The sequence below is a fragment of the Megascapheus bottae genome, chromosome 18, assembly GCF_031878675.1.
Source record: "Megascapheus bottae isolate mThoBot1 chromosome 18, mThoBot2.hap1, whole genome shotgun sequence".
In the NCBI taxonomy this organism is placed as follows: Eukaryota; Metazoa; Chordata; class Mammalia; order Rodentia; family Geomyidae; genus Megascapheus; species Megascapheus bottae.
In genome coordinates this window covers 2,595,914-2,610,813 of record NC_143526.1, presented here as the reverse complement: position 1 = coordinate 2,610,813, position 14,900 = coordinate 2,595,914, and the positions used below count along the sequence as shown (strand labels likewise).

At 37.4% G+C, this 14,900-nt stretch overlaps 1 protein-coding gene across 2 annotated transcripts in view; it reads right to left on the bottom strand.

Annotated features, from left to right (window-relative positions):
• Positions 1-334: 334 nt before the first annotated feature.
• Positions 335-14,900, bottom strand: part of Cmc1 (C-X9-C motif containing 1) — a 72,811-nt gene continuing 58,245 nt past the window's right edge. For both annotated transcript variants that reach the window (XM_090351786.1, XM_090351785.1), the window contains 2 exons: positions 7,679-7,769; positions 335-1,523 (listed from right to left, as the gene is read on the bottom strand). In XM_090351786.1, coding sequence (XP_090207912.1) covers positions 1,403-1,523; positions 7,679-7,769 — 212 coding nt within the window. In that variant the 3' untranslated portion in view covers positions 335-1,402. The remainder of the gene's footprint in view (positions 1,524-7,678; positions 7,770-14,900) is intronic.

Below are 14,900 nucleotides of genomic sequence, written 5' to 3'. Positions count from 1 at the left end.
ACAGTGCTCAGGTCCTAAGTTCAAGCCCCAAGACTGGAGAAAAAAAAAAATTCACAGATTTTATATTTTACTACCTTCTTAACATTTCCTTGCCTATTCCTAATGTTAGTCATTACAAATGAGAACTGTTTGGTGTTAGAGTGGCTTATGCCTTTATCTTCCTGATTACCTCAAGGATAATGGATTAAAGCCATTCCAGGCAAAAAAATTAGCAGACTGTCTCGAAAATATCTAGCAAAAGTAGGGCTAAAAGAGTGATAGGGCACCAACAGAGCAAGGAAACCAAACCACTACCCCCTACCCCCACTACCACCCTAGCACCAAAAAAAAAAAAAAAAAAAAAAAAAAATGGCGAGGGTGTTTTTATCAACAGGACAGCGAATGAGCATAGATACCTTGTGCTGTGCAATCTATTTTTATCTCCTGAGTACTATGATACAAAGTGCAAATTCACATTTATACAAATAACCCATTGGCACTACTGATTGGACTCGGGGCCACATGCTTACAAGGCAGGTACTCCGCACCTCCAGGCCTTAAAGATAACTTTTTTTTTCCCCCCGTCGGGGTGGGGGGGGAAGGCGGGGAGAGTCCTGGGCTTGAGCTCAGGGCCTGAGCACTGTCCTTGGACTTTCTCAAAGCTAGAGCTCTACCATGTACTGAGGAATCAAACCCAAGTCTTTGTACATGCTAGGCAAGCACTCTACCACTAGGCCAAACTCCCAGCCCCAAAGATAACTTTAAATGAAAGAATTTCCATCAAAGATGGCAGTCCTTGTTTAGGGCTAATAGAGTTGTCACTCAAGTGGTAGTTGCTGTCCCCAAATTTTATCTCCAGTACCACTGTAAGGACTAAAGTAAGCAAAATAAAACCTTTTTGAGTACTTAGGTTTCCAATTAAGCATTTACTATTAATAACACATGAGTGTATGAAGCCCTGTCTTGCATATTATACTCACAGTATGAAGTAAGTCATTGTAACATTATTCCACTTACACAGTTCGTAAGTGGCAGAATTAGGAAAGATGTTGCCTCATAGGCATCTTGCTGTAATCCGTAAGAATACCTTTGAAGATTATTTATTACTACTTTTTCCTTTAAAACTTTTGCTCCCCCATGAATAGCTTACACATTTACACACTGGAAGATGGTAGTATCTGTACAGAGCTCTGAAGAACTATCACAGCACTGTAGATGTAGGAAAATATGTGAAAAATCCAGAATTCTAGGAGAACCAGTGTTTATTCTAATGTCATGTTTAATAAACCAAAACGCTAAAATAAAGGTCTTTATTTCATAAAAAGTATTTCCATAATTAGAACGAAGCAATCAAATTCTGAAGTTCATTATTTCATATGAGATCTTTATAAATATGAGTTGCTGATTCACTGAACATTCTGGCCTACATGCTTGTGGGAAGCTTCTGCAGCCTTTTCTTGGTAGGAATACCGGTGTTTCTGTATTCTTCCCTTTCCTTCAGATACTCCATTTTGCATTCTTCATAAAAGGCTGGATCATTATAGCTAAAGAAGGAAATGAAAATCTTTAACAGCTAATAGCTCTTTGTAAACAACATAAACTTACTTTAATATTAGTCAGGTATCTAGTCCATAACATTTAATTATCAGAAATTGATTGTAGACTAATTCGCTATCAAATTAGTAGAAACAAAAGCCTATAGACATTAAGCTTTATTTTAACAGATAAATTCTACATATCAAATCAATCCACATATACAAACAACACCATCCTAGGATAAAACAGAAACAGCATTTATCCTCAAGGAGCCCATGATTATTATATGTTAGGCAATACTATTCTATGATGAAAGTGTACCACGTACAGTACAGAAGATAGGAGATCCTGTACATCATGAAAACACAAGTAAGAAAAGAAAAGGCTTGAATTGCACTTTTCAGGACCAACAGACGATTATGCATGAAGCAGGAAGGGTCTAAGGTGATCATTGTGTAATGCACACAACGTAGAATGCATAGTGTCCCATTTCATGCTTTACTGAGATGACAAAGCATGATTAACAGCAAATTGAAGATCTGTTTTCTCTTGGATTAACCTAATAGCATGGCAGGTAGGCTAAAAGGGGCAGCAAAGTTAGAAACCAGATGTTCAATAAACTATTAGATATCCCATGCAAGAAATGATGCTTAGGCCAAAAAAGGAGTTAACATAAATGAAAGGGAAAAAGGTTTAAGATTTAGGCAAGCCAGGCATAGTGGCTCACGTTTCTAATCCTAGCTACTCAGGAGGCTGAGATCTGAGGGTCACAGTTCAGAGTCAGCATGGGCACTAAAGACTGTGAGACTCTTATCTCCAATTAACCATTAGAAAACTGAAGGTGGCGCTGTGGCTCAAGGGGTAGGGGAGTAGCTTTGAGCTGAAGAGCTAAGGGACAAAAGCCAAAGTCCAAGCCCCAAGACCAACAGGGGAAAAAAAAAATTCAGGCAATCACCAATTACAGTTGAGATAAGACAGTAGATTCTAGACAACTATATAATTCACAAAGAAATGAAAGGACCAAAAAGCTTCATTCAATTTCGGACCAGAAAGAAACAGAAAATATAGGACCTACAGTAAATAACTTAATCCATGGATGCCAAGTAAGCTTTAAGTTTAAGAATAAAGAGAACCCAGGGAAATAACCAAATTTAGTAGGATTCTTTAAAAGGGTGAAAAACTATGGGGAAGTATATAGGAAACCGGAAAGCATCATCAGCAAAATCAAAAGATGACTTTGAAGATTGCTGGGGGTGGGTGGAAGTCATGTAAAAGAGGAAAGGGACTATTTGGCCAATTTGTTTATCATGAGCCCATTAAAGAGAGCCTTTAGGAATGGCAGCTTCTGTCCATTCAGAAATCAGATCACAGTCTACAGAAGTGAGAGATAGAAATAAAGGAATACAACTCATCCGAGAGATAGAAATAAAGGAATACAACTCATCCGTGTCTCAAAATGTTACAATCAAGGGAAGAGGAAGTGTGGCAATGTTCATTTGTGGAAAACAAAGCAAAGCAGAACATTTTCTTATTTGAAGATAATATACAGATCTAATTAGTTCATTTCAAAAAGGAGCCAGCTTATGCTGCTTTAGGCATCAAGGTACACGATGTATGTGTTTACATACATAGTACCTCCAGTCATTTTAGACAGAATTTTCTGTTTTCATAAGGAACCTACGCAAGGTCACAAGGCTACAGCTAAACTCTTCTGACTCAGAAGCTGAGCCCAGGCTGCCCTCTCTGTAGTCATGCTCTGTTCTAGAACTTCCCTAGCTGCAGGAAGAGATACTAAGTTGAACTAAGCATGTTATTTTCAAGACTGAATTAGTAACAAAAATTCCTTATCAGTATATAAACAAATTTTGGACAAAAGGTTAAATTTCTCTGCAATGTCACAGAGACAAACAGAAGTCTATACTCTTAGTTTACCACTAATCCTTAAAGTATGAAAAGCCTTTTCAGTAGCTTTGTGCTTGAAAAAGCAAAATTGCTCTCAACCTCTACCTTCTTCATTGTCTTTCATTTTTCTTTCTCATTTTACTTCTTTTCTTCCCTTGCTTTCTCTTCTTTTTTTATGCTGGTACTGAGGCTTAAACTCAGGACCTCATACTTTTGCTTAGCTACACTGTACAATTTGAGCCACAACTTCACTTCTGGCTTTTTGATGGTTACTGGAGATAAAGAGTCTCTCAGACTTCACTGCCAGGCTTGCTTTCAACTAAAGTTCTCAGATTTCAGCCTCTAGAGTAGCTGGAAGTAAAAGCATGAGCCACCATTTCCTGGCTATACTTTTTGTCCATTTCCATGTGACCAAAATTACCCAGATATTACTATTTTACAGTAATAGAAATAATTCCTAATGAAAATTCCCAATTAAAAACAAAAACAAAAACAGAGGGGCTGGGAGTTTGGCCTAGAGGTACAGTGCTTGCCTAGCATGCACGAAGACCCAGGTTTGATTCCTCGGTACTACATCCATAGAAAAGCTTAAAGTGGTGCTGTGGCTCAAGTGGTAGAACACTAACCTCGAGGAAAAAGCCCAAGGACAGTGTCTAGCCCTGTTTTCAAGCCCCAGGACTGGAAAAAAAAAATAGAACACATTTTGCATTAAATTGATTCTGTGGTTCTCCAGGCACTTTTTTTTTTTTTTTTTTTAAGTCTTGCAAAGTGCAGAGAAGAAAATGACTTGTAGGTACAGGAGTCATGTGTTCCTCTTTGGATCCATCTGCTCCTCGGTTATCTCAAGAGTGCTGTGTGCCCTGCCTCAGAGAAACTCTGATGCACCTTCAAAAACAGGCTGTAGAAGACCTGGCATTGAGAGATTTTAGCACCTTGTGCAGGATTACACTCCTGAGATTTGACAGGAGAAAGTGGACTTTCAATGTGAATGAGGAGTGGTTCAGTGGTTTATCTCAGGTATTCCACAAAGTTACAGCAGGATTGTGTGCTTCTTTCATAGTCTGGGAGGAAAACAGACACCTCTAACTCAAAAGACTAGGAGAAAAAGGTGTGAGGGACAGCAGAGCTGAAGAAATATGGCCCTCTTAAAAAGTGGAGGCATTTATGGGGACTGATGAAATCTGCGCTGTATTACCTTTTTTCATTGACAGCCTTAGGTCTATCACAATGATTAGGAAGACAGGTGGCCATCACTATCTTATATTGCAGAGTAGTATAATAATGTGAGCAACAGAAAGTGCTGCCATGTTTGCTGAGTGGTTGCACATTCCTTGTTCTGTGTCCCTTGTCTTGTTCATATCACAGGTTTTTTTTTTCTTCTCTAGCTTCAGGGGCTAGTCTTAGTTATGATATGCTTTACACCTCAGACTTTCACAGGGTCCCTAGTTTTCAGGAAGCCAAGACATTTTTTTTTCCTGCCAGGTTTTTGTCCATTCCTCCTGTACAAGAATTAACCAATCTCAACTCTTCTTAGCATCCAAAGCTAGAGGGCTATATCCATGGCCCTTGCCCATTCCTTATTATAAAACTGCCAAGGGCTGGGAGTTTGGCCTAGTGGTAGAGGGCTTGCCGAGCATGCACGAAGACCCGGGTTCGATTCCTCCGTTACCACACACACAGAAAAAAAAGCCAGAAGTGGTTTGAGGCTCAAGTGGTAGAGCTCTAACCTTGAGAAAAACCCAAGGACAGTGCTCAGGCCCTGAGCTCAAGCCCAGAAGTGGCAAAAAAACAAACAAACAAACAAAAAAACCCTGCCTTTATAAGAAGGCAGAAAATTAGTTTACAAGTTTTCTAAAGAAATACTCTGAGAAAAAGGGCTAGGTATCTTCCCTAGAGAACCAAGAGCACCGAGGCAAGAGGAGCTCAGGTTCAAAACCAGCTTGAGCTACATAGTAAAACCCAATTTCTAAAATAAATATACATAAATTTAAAAAATAAAGCAGTGGTAGCATTTAAACTCAACCTTTTAGTCCATAGATTTTTGAACTTCGTGAAATCATAGGAAATTCTATACACGTTCATAAACTTCACTTAGAAGACTGGTTGGCCTCATGAGTTAGTTAAGTTTCATTATGAAACAATGGCTTCCTGTATGGCCTAGGCTAGCCTGGAACTCACTATGTGACCCAAGCTGACCTCAAACTGAAGATCCTCCTGTCCAAGTACAGGCAATTTCATGGGGCATTTATCCACATAGTAGGAGTAGACTTTGTGACTTGTATGCCCAGCGAGCGTCTTTTCTCAGATCTTCTCCATACCCTTTTGGTTTTTGTGTGACTCAGTCTCCTAGCTAAAGTGGCTTCATTTGGTACTTTTCATATGACCCTATTTGAAACAATCATATTCATGCGATATCGGGCAGCAGCCTATGAAATATCTTTAATACTTTTGCTACTGAAAATATAATTTATCTGGACGCTGGGGGTTCACACCAGCTATTTATAAGGCTGAGATCTGAGGACTGCAGTTTGAAGACAGCACAGACAGGAAATCTGTGAAATTCTTACCTCCAATAAACTACTCAGAAGAAGGGGGAAGTGGCACTGTGGCTCAAGTGGTAGAGCACTAGCTTTGAGGAAATGAAGCTCAGGAACCGAATCCAGGCCCAGAATTCAAGCCCGAGGACTGGCCCAAAAAAAGTAATTTAGAAAATCTCTTTTTGGATTCTCCTGAACCATGCTCATTTCTGTTTCTCTAAAACATGTTTGCCACTTTATGAAATATTTGTGTATTTTTTAACAAACCACATGCGTGTTCTTACAATAAAATATTTGAGGAAACAACAATAACACTTCTCTTAGGTATATAGAACTGAGAGAACAGTCCCATCTGAGAATCAATTCACTCTTCTACAGTAAATTGGTCCAGGCCCTAATACTTAAATAACAGCTGCGGTTGATACTGACAAAATGTAGAAATGAGTCTATATAACCATTAAAGGCTCCCCGAATAGCAGCATTCTAAAAACCTGCAGCTATAATTTGTTATCTAAACGAAATACAGGATTCAGAGGTTTTTTTTTTAGTTTCCTGATTAAAAAGTATATCATATTGACATATATGTTCACAGGCTAGGAAAGCAGAATATATAATATAAAAGGAAAGAAGGTCTTGCCAAAATTAAAGTCTCATGGCTCTTAATACTTACTACATAATCTGTAATGTACCTAGTCAATAATGTAGATAATCAGTTTAGGGAGATAAAACAGAATCTTTATTCAAACAATTTCATACACTTTTACTTAAAGACTTGAACTACAAGGAAGTGTTAGTAAATGTAATACTAAAATATTTTTAACAATGAATTTGATTAACTTCAAAAAAACAATTTAAATATACTATATGTATGTATATATATGTATGTGTGTGTGTGTATATATATATGTATGTATTTTACATCTTCCAGAATATTTGCTGCGACTTTCCTAGGAGTTAAAACTGTAAGAATACAACAAATCACACGACTGGAAAAGTTTCTTAAAGAAATTCTAATTCAGCCAGACATAGTGGCCCATGCTTATACTCAATCATAGCTATTTAGGAAGCTGAGATTTGAGAATAAAGGTTCAAAGCCATCCCAGGCAGGAAAGCCTATAAGACTTGTCTCCAATTAACCACTGAAAGCCAGAAGGGAAGCTGCAATTCAAGTGATAAGGGTGCCAACATTGAATGAAAAAGCTAAGGGACAGCAACCATGCTCTGAGTTCAAGCCCTAGTATGGGCACATACTCAAAAAGATATTCTAAGCCAGGTACTGGTGGTTTACACCTGAGGGTCACAATTCAAAGCCAGTGCTGGTAGGAAAGTCCATGAGACTCCTACTTCCAATTGACCACCAGAAAACTCGATATGGAGCCCTTGCTTAGTAGTAGAACACTAGCCTGCATAGAAAGAATTCAGGGTCAGTGCCCAGGCCCAGAGTTTATAAAATTAGTATATATTTTATAAATCAATCTCTTCATGAAGAGATTGTCATATAAAGTCATAGACTTCACATTTTTAATAAATGGTGAATTTATCACTTAAAATATTTTTCTTTTTGAATAATCTTTAACATATTCAAGTTTTAGATATATACAAAAACATGAAGAACTAGAGAAGTACAGAATATACTACATGTGATGTGATCTAAATAACATACTGTTCCCAAACACACACACACACACACACACACAAATCATAATACTCAGTTGACTACTTACTAAGTAGTGAGACATTCTTTCAATGCAGAATTTTCTTTTCGGCATTTGACTATCATAAGAATTCCAGTGTCCTTGCAACATTTCGTAAAATCTGAAATTTAAGAAAAGGTTTATGAACTCAATGTTCAATAACTCTAAACCATTCACTTAACATGCACTATTCTACATAGCTCTTTTAAACTACACTGGCTCCTGCATCTGCTTTTTCAAGACCACAAACACAGAAAGATCTGGTGAATTCTGCCTATAGCTGTGTCTCATAGCACTCTGTCTTGTGTTTGCTTTGGGTCAGATTCTGCCCCACCTTACCCATTGCACAGGACAATATGCTTCCTTTATACCTTTGGAAGCTATGGTCAATTCTGGACCAATCCTTTTGACCACTGGTTACTCTAGTTCCAGAGCTACTAGCTTTGGCCACTTGCATCTCAAACCTTAAAACATGGATTAGTATCAATCAGCCTTCCAAAGAGGTGTTAGGCAAAGCAATGTGTTTAGCTTCTTTTATTAAAAAAAAAAAATCAAAATCCTCTTCCTTGCTTATGTATTCTTCTAGTTACTAAGAGAAATTTAAGTTATTTACAACTGGCTTAAAAGCAGTAACTTCAGGAATCTCCATGAAGATGAAGGAACAATCTATACAACAAAATACACTATACCTATGAAATAACCAAAAGTATTTTTACACATCAAGCAAAAATAGTTCAATTTCAAAGCCACTACAGCAAAATCAATGAGAGTCATCCCAAAAACATAAGGACTGGAGATATGCTTCATATGGTAGAGTTCTTGACTATTAAGTACCAAGCCATAGATTCAATGCACATGACCAAAAAAAGTCTAAAAAACTCATTAGGGTGGCTTTCCTAGTACTAGTGCCCTACAGCACACTTATCTATAGCTACTACAGCATCACGGCTTACACCAAATAGAATCAGTAGAATCGGAACAAGGACACAGATTGGCTTTCTGTAACTCTTGTCCACCAGTCTCACTCAGCACTCCCATCATCAATATCGCCTCTTCCCTAATCAGTCTGTTAACACTGAACCTCACTCATCAGATTTCTTCTTCATTCCAACTACAAATATTTCTGTGCAAAGTCAAGCTGACTTGACCTGGGCCAAGTCAAACTGAAGGAAATTCTGTGCCCTTTGACTAAGGTGTCCCTACAATTTAAAACACAAAGCAGACTTAGAGAACAAGCTCTAAACCCATTAACCAGCATTCTGAGATGCCTGTGTATTCCTACAAGTTAGTTTTTGTATTTATAGCACCATATTAGATATTGATCTAGAACTGGCTTAACTGGCTAAAGGGTTTTTTGCCAAGTTCAGTGGCAACCAGCTGCACCTACTTACTGCTCCTACCACCTCACTACACCTATACCAATCTGCTTCCCTAATATATTGTCTAGAATATAGAAAAAAGGCACCATGAATTGTGCCTAATGAAAATATGCCAGTTGGCTCATCTATAGTAGTTTCTGGAAAATACAAATGCAAAAGGTTACTTATCAAGAACATGTAATTTCAAATATTTTCTTTGTCTACCCTTTGTATACCTCTCACGGAAACTACTGCATATAATAAACCACTGATAAAAATATTTAGTTGGGCAGGAATTTGGCCTAGTGGTAAAATGCTTCCCTAGAATGCACAAGGACCCAGGTTCAATTCCTCAATACCATATACACAGGAAAAAAGGCAGAAGTGGTGCTATGGCTTGGTGATAGAGCTCTAGCTTTGAGAAAGTCCAAGGACAGTGCTCAGGCCCTGTGTTCAAGGCCCAGGACTGGCAAAAAAAAAATTCTTTAGTGCCAGATGCATGTAGTATAGCTACTCAGGAGGCTGAGGTTTGAGAATCTCAGTTCAAAGCTAGCCTGAGCAGAAATGTCTAAAAAGTTATCTTCGATTAGGAAGCAAAATGTTGGGCTAGAGGCAAGGATCAAGAGCTAGAGTACCAACCAGCCCAGCAAGAGCTTAAGACCCTGAGTTCATAACCACTTTTAGATAGGGTACTTTCTTTTATCTTTCCAGTAATTTAATTTCCTTAACCAGTCAGAAAATGTCTATTTTCCTAGATTGTAAGTGTACATATAATATATATGGACAGCAATTCAATTTAGAATGTTAACATATAATCTATACACAATATTTCCAAGAGTACCATCACCAACTTAGCGGGTTTTGCCACTTAGTGGGTTTAAAAACTGAGAATACAGAAAAAAAGTCGACCTAATTCATAACATACCTCACCCTACAAATTAAAATCTTAAGCACAAAAACTTGTTGTGTAAATGTGGATAAACAGATACACTTTAAAATACTTACTGACCTACTTATTGAACTTTAACAGGTATTAATACTATAGACTGACTGAGGGTATGGCAAGTGCAAGGCCCTGAGGTCAAACCTCAGTACTGGGAGAAAAAAAAGTATACACACACACACACACGTGTATGTGTAAAAGACAGTATGACTATTTAGATACTAACAGTTTCTCTCAGACAAAGATATCTGAAAGTTTAAATTTGTAATGTAAATTAAATCTAAAATTAAAGTTCCTCAAGTAAAGCTATCTGTCACGTAAAGACTTCTGTAGCTAGCAGTGTGATGTCAGACCCCTGTGGACCTGCCTAAGTGCAATGCCAACCTCAGTAATCATCAGCCCTCTGTAAGCTGTGAAAGAAAAAGTATCTGAACACAACAGGAGGTCATCCTCAGTTTTGAGCTCACCAACTTCAAATGTAAGGATGAAGGGTTGAGCCAAATGAGACAATATTTTGTTCAATTCTTTCTAATAATAGCTCAGCTGGAGGAAACCAATGCCCCATAGCACATAACCAACAGTAGAAACGGGATTTCATGAGGGTTATGAAAGACATTTTAAACAGACTGTTGTGTCAATAATCCCAGCAGTCCAACTTTTGGAAAAACCCAATCCCACCTTTAGGAAATGCCATATATCATAAGTAACTCCAGACTGGATGGCCAGTTAATTCATTCACTTAAGTGTATCAGTGACTTTTTCAGCAAGCAGTCTAACCAAAAAAGAAAAAAGTTGCATGGATAATTTTCCAAGCATCTATAACTAGTATTTCAAATAGAAAAACAATGCGTGTGAATGTTATTACTTCAATAAGAAAATGTCCGTTTGTTACCACTGTATTAGATTTTACTTTAATTTCCAAAGTAGACTGAAAAAAACGCACATGTAGAATCTTGTCTTCACAATGTAAGAAATATAATAGCTATTTATAATATGTATTTCATGTTAGGCATTGTCCAGTAAGTTATTTATATGTACTAGCTGATCCAATAATTTACCATGTTCCTTTAATATTCCCCCAGAGACTAAAAAAATAACACACCTGAAGCTGGAAATGTAGCTTAGGTGGTAGAGCAACTATTTCACAAGTCTGAAAACCCTGAGTTCAATTCCTAATATCACCAAACACAAAACAAAACAACAACAAAACATTCATTTGATAAAATTTTCAAAGTACTTAGTGTATGCATAGCACTGTGTTAGGCTTTGGGGTCTAAGCTAAACAAGACAAGCAGGTTTCCTGTCCATGGGAGTTATACCAAGTCTGGGGCAAATTACCTCAATAGACAGATAAGTAAAAGCAGCTAATGCTGGAGTTTTTTACTACTCTGCAGTTATTACTCTTTTCAGAAGGGCAAAGGGATCGTGGTACAAACATTTTCAAGATCTTTCAAGTATTGAAAGCCAAAATGTACACTATGTTTACTAAAAAAAAGAAGAAATCTTATTCTGAACAAAGGAAGCACAAGAGAATGTCCGGCGAGTAAGAGACGACAGGCCACGCTACATTACTGAAACCTTTGTGTGTGTATGTGTGTGTGTGTGTGTAATTAAGAGTGTGTGTGTATGTGTGTGTGTGTGTGAGGTGTTTGGTGGGTGTGAAGCAGAGGAAAAGGTACACATCAACTATAACGTAAGGCATTGTTCTAAAAGCAATAAAACTCCTCAGAAAAGATTTAAAAACTGGAATAGCATAATCATGCTTGCTTCTGAAGAAAACAGAAGAGGAAGCAGGGGTAAGATTGGACATAAGAAAACTTATAGAGTCACTGAAAGAAAAGATGGAAAGGAGATAAAAAGGCAAAGGAAGTGAAAGTAGACAGAAGTAGGTGAATGTAATTGAACCTTGAGAGAACTAAGGACTAAAAATATAATTGGTGATGAGGTAACCAATAAAGGAATCAGGGATAATAATATTTTGGGGTGGAGGATGGCAAGTTTTAATTACCTTATAATAAACATCAAAAAATGTTCAAACAAATAAAAAACAGTTTGACACAAAATACACACCCGCAATAGAAAACAAACTACATATGATCTTATTCTGTTTTGGTAGGAGCCAGGGAAAGATGAAAAAAAAGATAAAAATGATTTTAAGACATTGAGCCAGGGACCTGTGAAGCAGGACATGTGTCTGAAGCTTCTGCTGAGAACCCACAGAAATACCAATATATAAGATCTAAGGGTTGGAAAACTATGCAACATCACACAAGTCAGGAAAACTATGTGCATCACCACTGGTATAGGGTCCACTGATAACTTCTCTATTATTTCTCCCAGGAGTTGTTTTAATTATTGCAAGGGTTTTCGTCTTTCCAGGCCTCACAAAGAAAGCTAACATTTTTTTTCCTTATTGTTGTCGTATGCTGGGAATTGAATACAGTGCCATGATCATGATTAGCAAGTACTCCACCTCTGAACTACATAACCCAGATCTTTTCTGAAATTTTGGCAAGATTTTAATGTAACAATAGAAATAAATGGATGAAAAATGGAGAAACATTCCTTGCTCCCCACGAAAGAAACTGGAATAAAAGACTCAAAATGGTGCTTCACCTATGGCTTTTTTAATTTTTAAGATTAATCTTTCAACAACTATCCCCCAACAATGGTAGATAATTTTTAAAATTAATCTTTCAACAACTATCAACAACAGTAGATAAAGTTTTTTATAGTGTATAAGATACAATCTAGAACCCCTCAAAACACAAGGACACTAGATGATTTTGGAACTTCCCTTTTTCAGGCATGCCTACCAATTCTCTCTTTCAAAGGAATTTACAGACAGAGAGACAGACAGGACAGATAGAATTTTCCTCTTTAAATCTGGTATTCTTCTAACTTAACATCTAAAGTTGGATGTCTTGGGAGGGAAAATCCAAGAAGCATGTGTTTGGATGTGGCAGAAAAAAGCCATGGAATTTTCACTGATTTGACTAGAAACTTTTAATCCCATGACCTACCTTTTAGTTACATATAGACTGAAAAGTCTACCCAAATCTCAATTCCCAGGGCTAGGGCGGGTATCAATAAACTTTTACATTTTGAGGAGCGTTTTTTGTTCATGCTGCCTTGTTCACTCCAGGTTTTTAAAATCAGGTCCTGGGTTGTGTCATATGGGGGTTTAGTCATTGCTCCAAACTACATGATACAAATCTTGCAGGACTCAGCCATTTCCAGAATAATTTTTACCCAATTTGGAAACAATTTTTACTCAAAAATCAAGAGTTAGTTCTGCTGGAGTTACAATGTGGCCTATATTTTGCCTATATTTTGCCAGTATTATATATATATATATATTTTGTATATACATATATATATAATTTTTTTGCTAGTCCTAGGGCTTGAACTCAAGGCCTGGGCACTGTCCTTGAGCTTTCTTTGCTCAGTGCTAGCACTTTACCACTGGAGCCACAGCACCATTTCCAGCTTTTTCTATTTATGTGATACCAAGGAATCAAACCCAGGGCCTTCTTTGTTCATGCTAGGCAAGCACTCTACCATAAAGCCATGCTCCTGGCCCTGAACATCTTTAATACAACAAAAATTTACTAATTCTTGAAAATATCAAATAGATGCACTGGATGGATCCCTGTATAAAGCTAACAAAATAAAAACTTCTTAGTGGTCTTTTTATTTTCCTTGTTATCTCATTTGTTATTTCATTCTAGAAATAATTTCACCATGTCTTGTCAGTTACTTTTATAAACTGTCAGTTACTTTGAACTATGCTAAAAATGCCTTACTAACAGAAATGGTAACAATAATAATGCAATGATGGCATTGCCCACAATGATACAGAGCTACCAATTATTATATCACTTTTCTTATTCTGCCACTGAGCATACTGTACTGTCACATAAGGAAATATAAAAAATCATTCTTCTTTTACTCAGCATTAAGTATTCAGGGGTTTTTGATTTTGCCATTTACTGCCTATGTTAGTAAAATAGCCCCTAAAGACATGTAAGTCATAATCACTATAAACTGTGATAGATTACATGGCAAAGGGAAACTAAGGCTGCAGATGGAATTAAGACAATAATCAATTGACCTTAAAATACAGAAATTAATCCAGGCACCAGTGGTTCACACCTGTAAGCCTAGCTATTCAAAGGCTGGGATCTAAGAACCGTAGTTTAAAGTCAGCCCAGGCATGAAAGTCTGTGAGACTCTTATCTCCAATTAACCATCAGAAAACTGGAAGTGGCAGTGTGGTTCAAAGTGGTAGAGTGCTAGCTGAAGAGCTCTGGGACAGTGCCCAGACCCAGAGTTCAAGTCCCATCACCAGAAAAAAAAAAAAAAAAAGAAAGAAAGAAAGAAAGAAAGAAAGAAAGAAAGAAAGAAAGAAAGAAAGAAAGAAATTATCTTAGGTTATCAGGAATAGTTCAAAGTAGTAAGGGTGGGTAACTTACTTGGGCTCCATTTTGTATCTGTGTTCTATGCTCTCAATTTGCAATCACCTTGGAATCCAGGAAGATTGATTGATAACATATTTATGTCAAGGAACCAAAGCTACCACTAATGAACACTAGGAGCTTGGAAGAACATGCCAACCTCTAAGTAGGACAATTACCTGAAATAATGAAACTACCTTGATCATCTAGGGAGCCAGACTGTTCCACCTTCAATTGATTACAATCACTTATTAGGGATCCAAGACAATCAGAACTGAGATAATGACCAATCAAGTCTTGTAAGTAACTGGGTCTGGTTTCTAACCATACATACTTTTTACTCCCTGCCCTTAGTTCTCTGTCTTTCTGTTTACATAGATAGGTAGAGAGGATTGACAGTGAACTGAGGGTCTTCAATTACTGTAGGCAAGCATTCTACCAACTGAGGAACACTTCCAGCCCCATTGTGCACTGCCTATTTTTGAGCTAGGGTG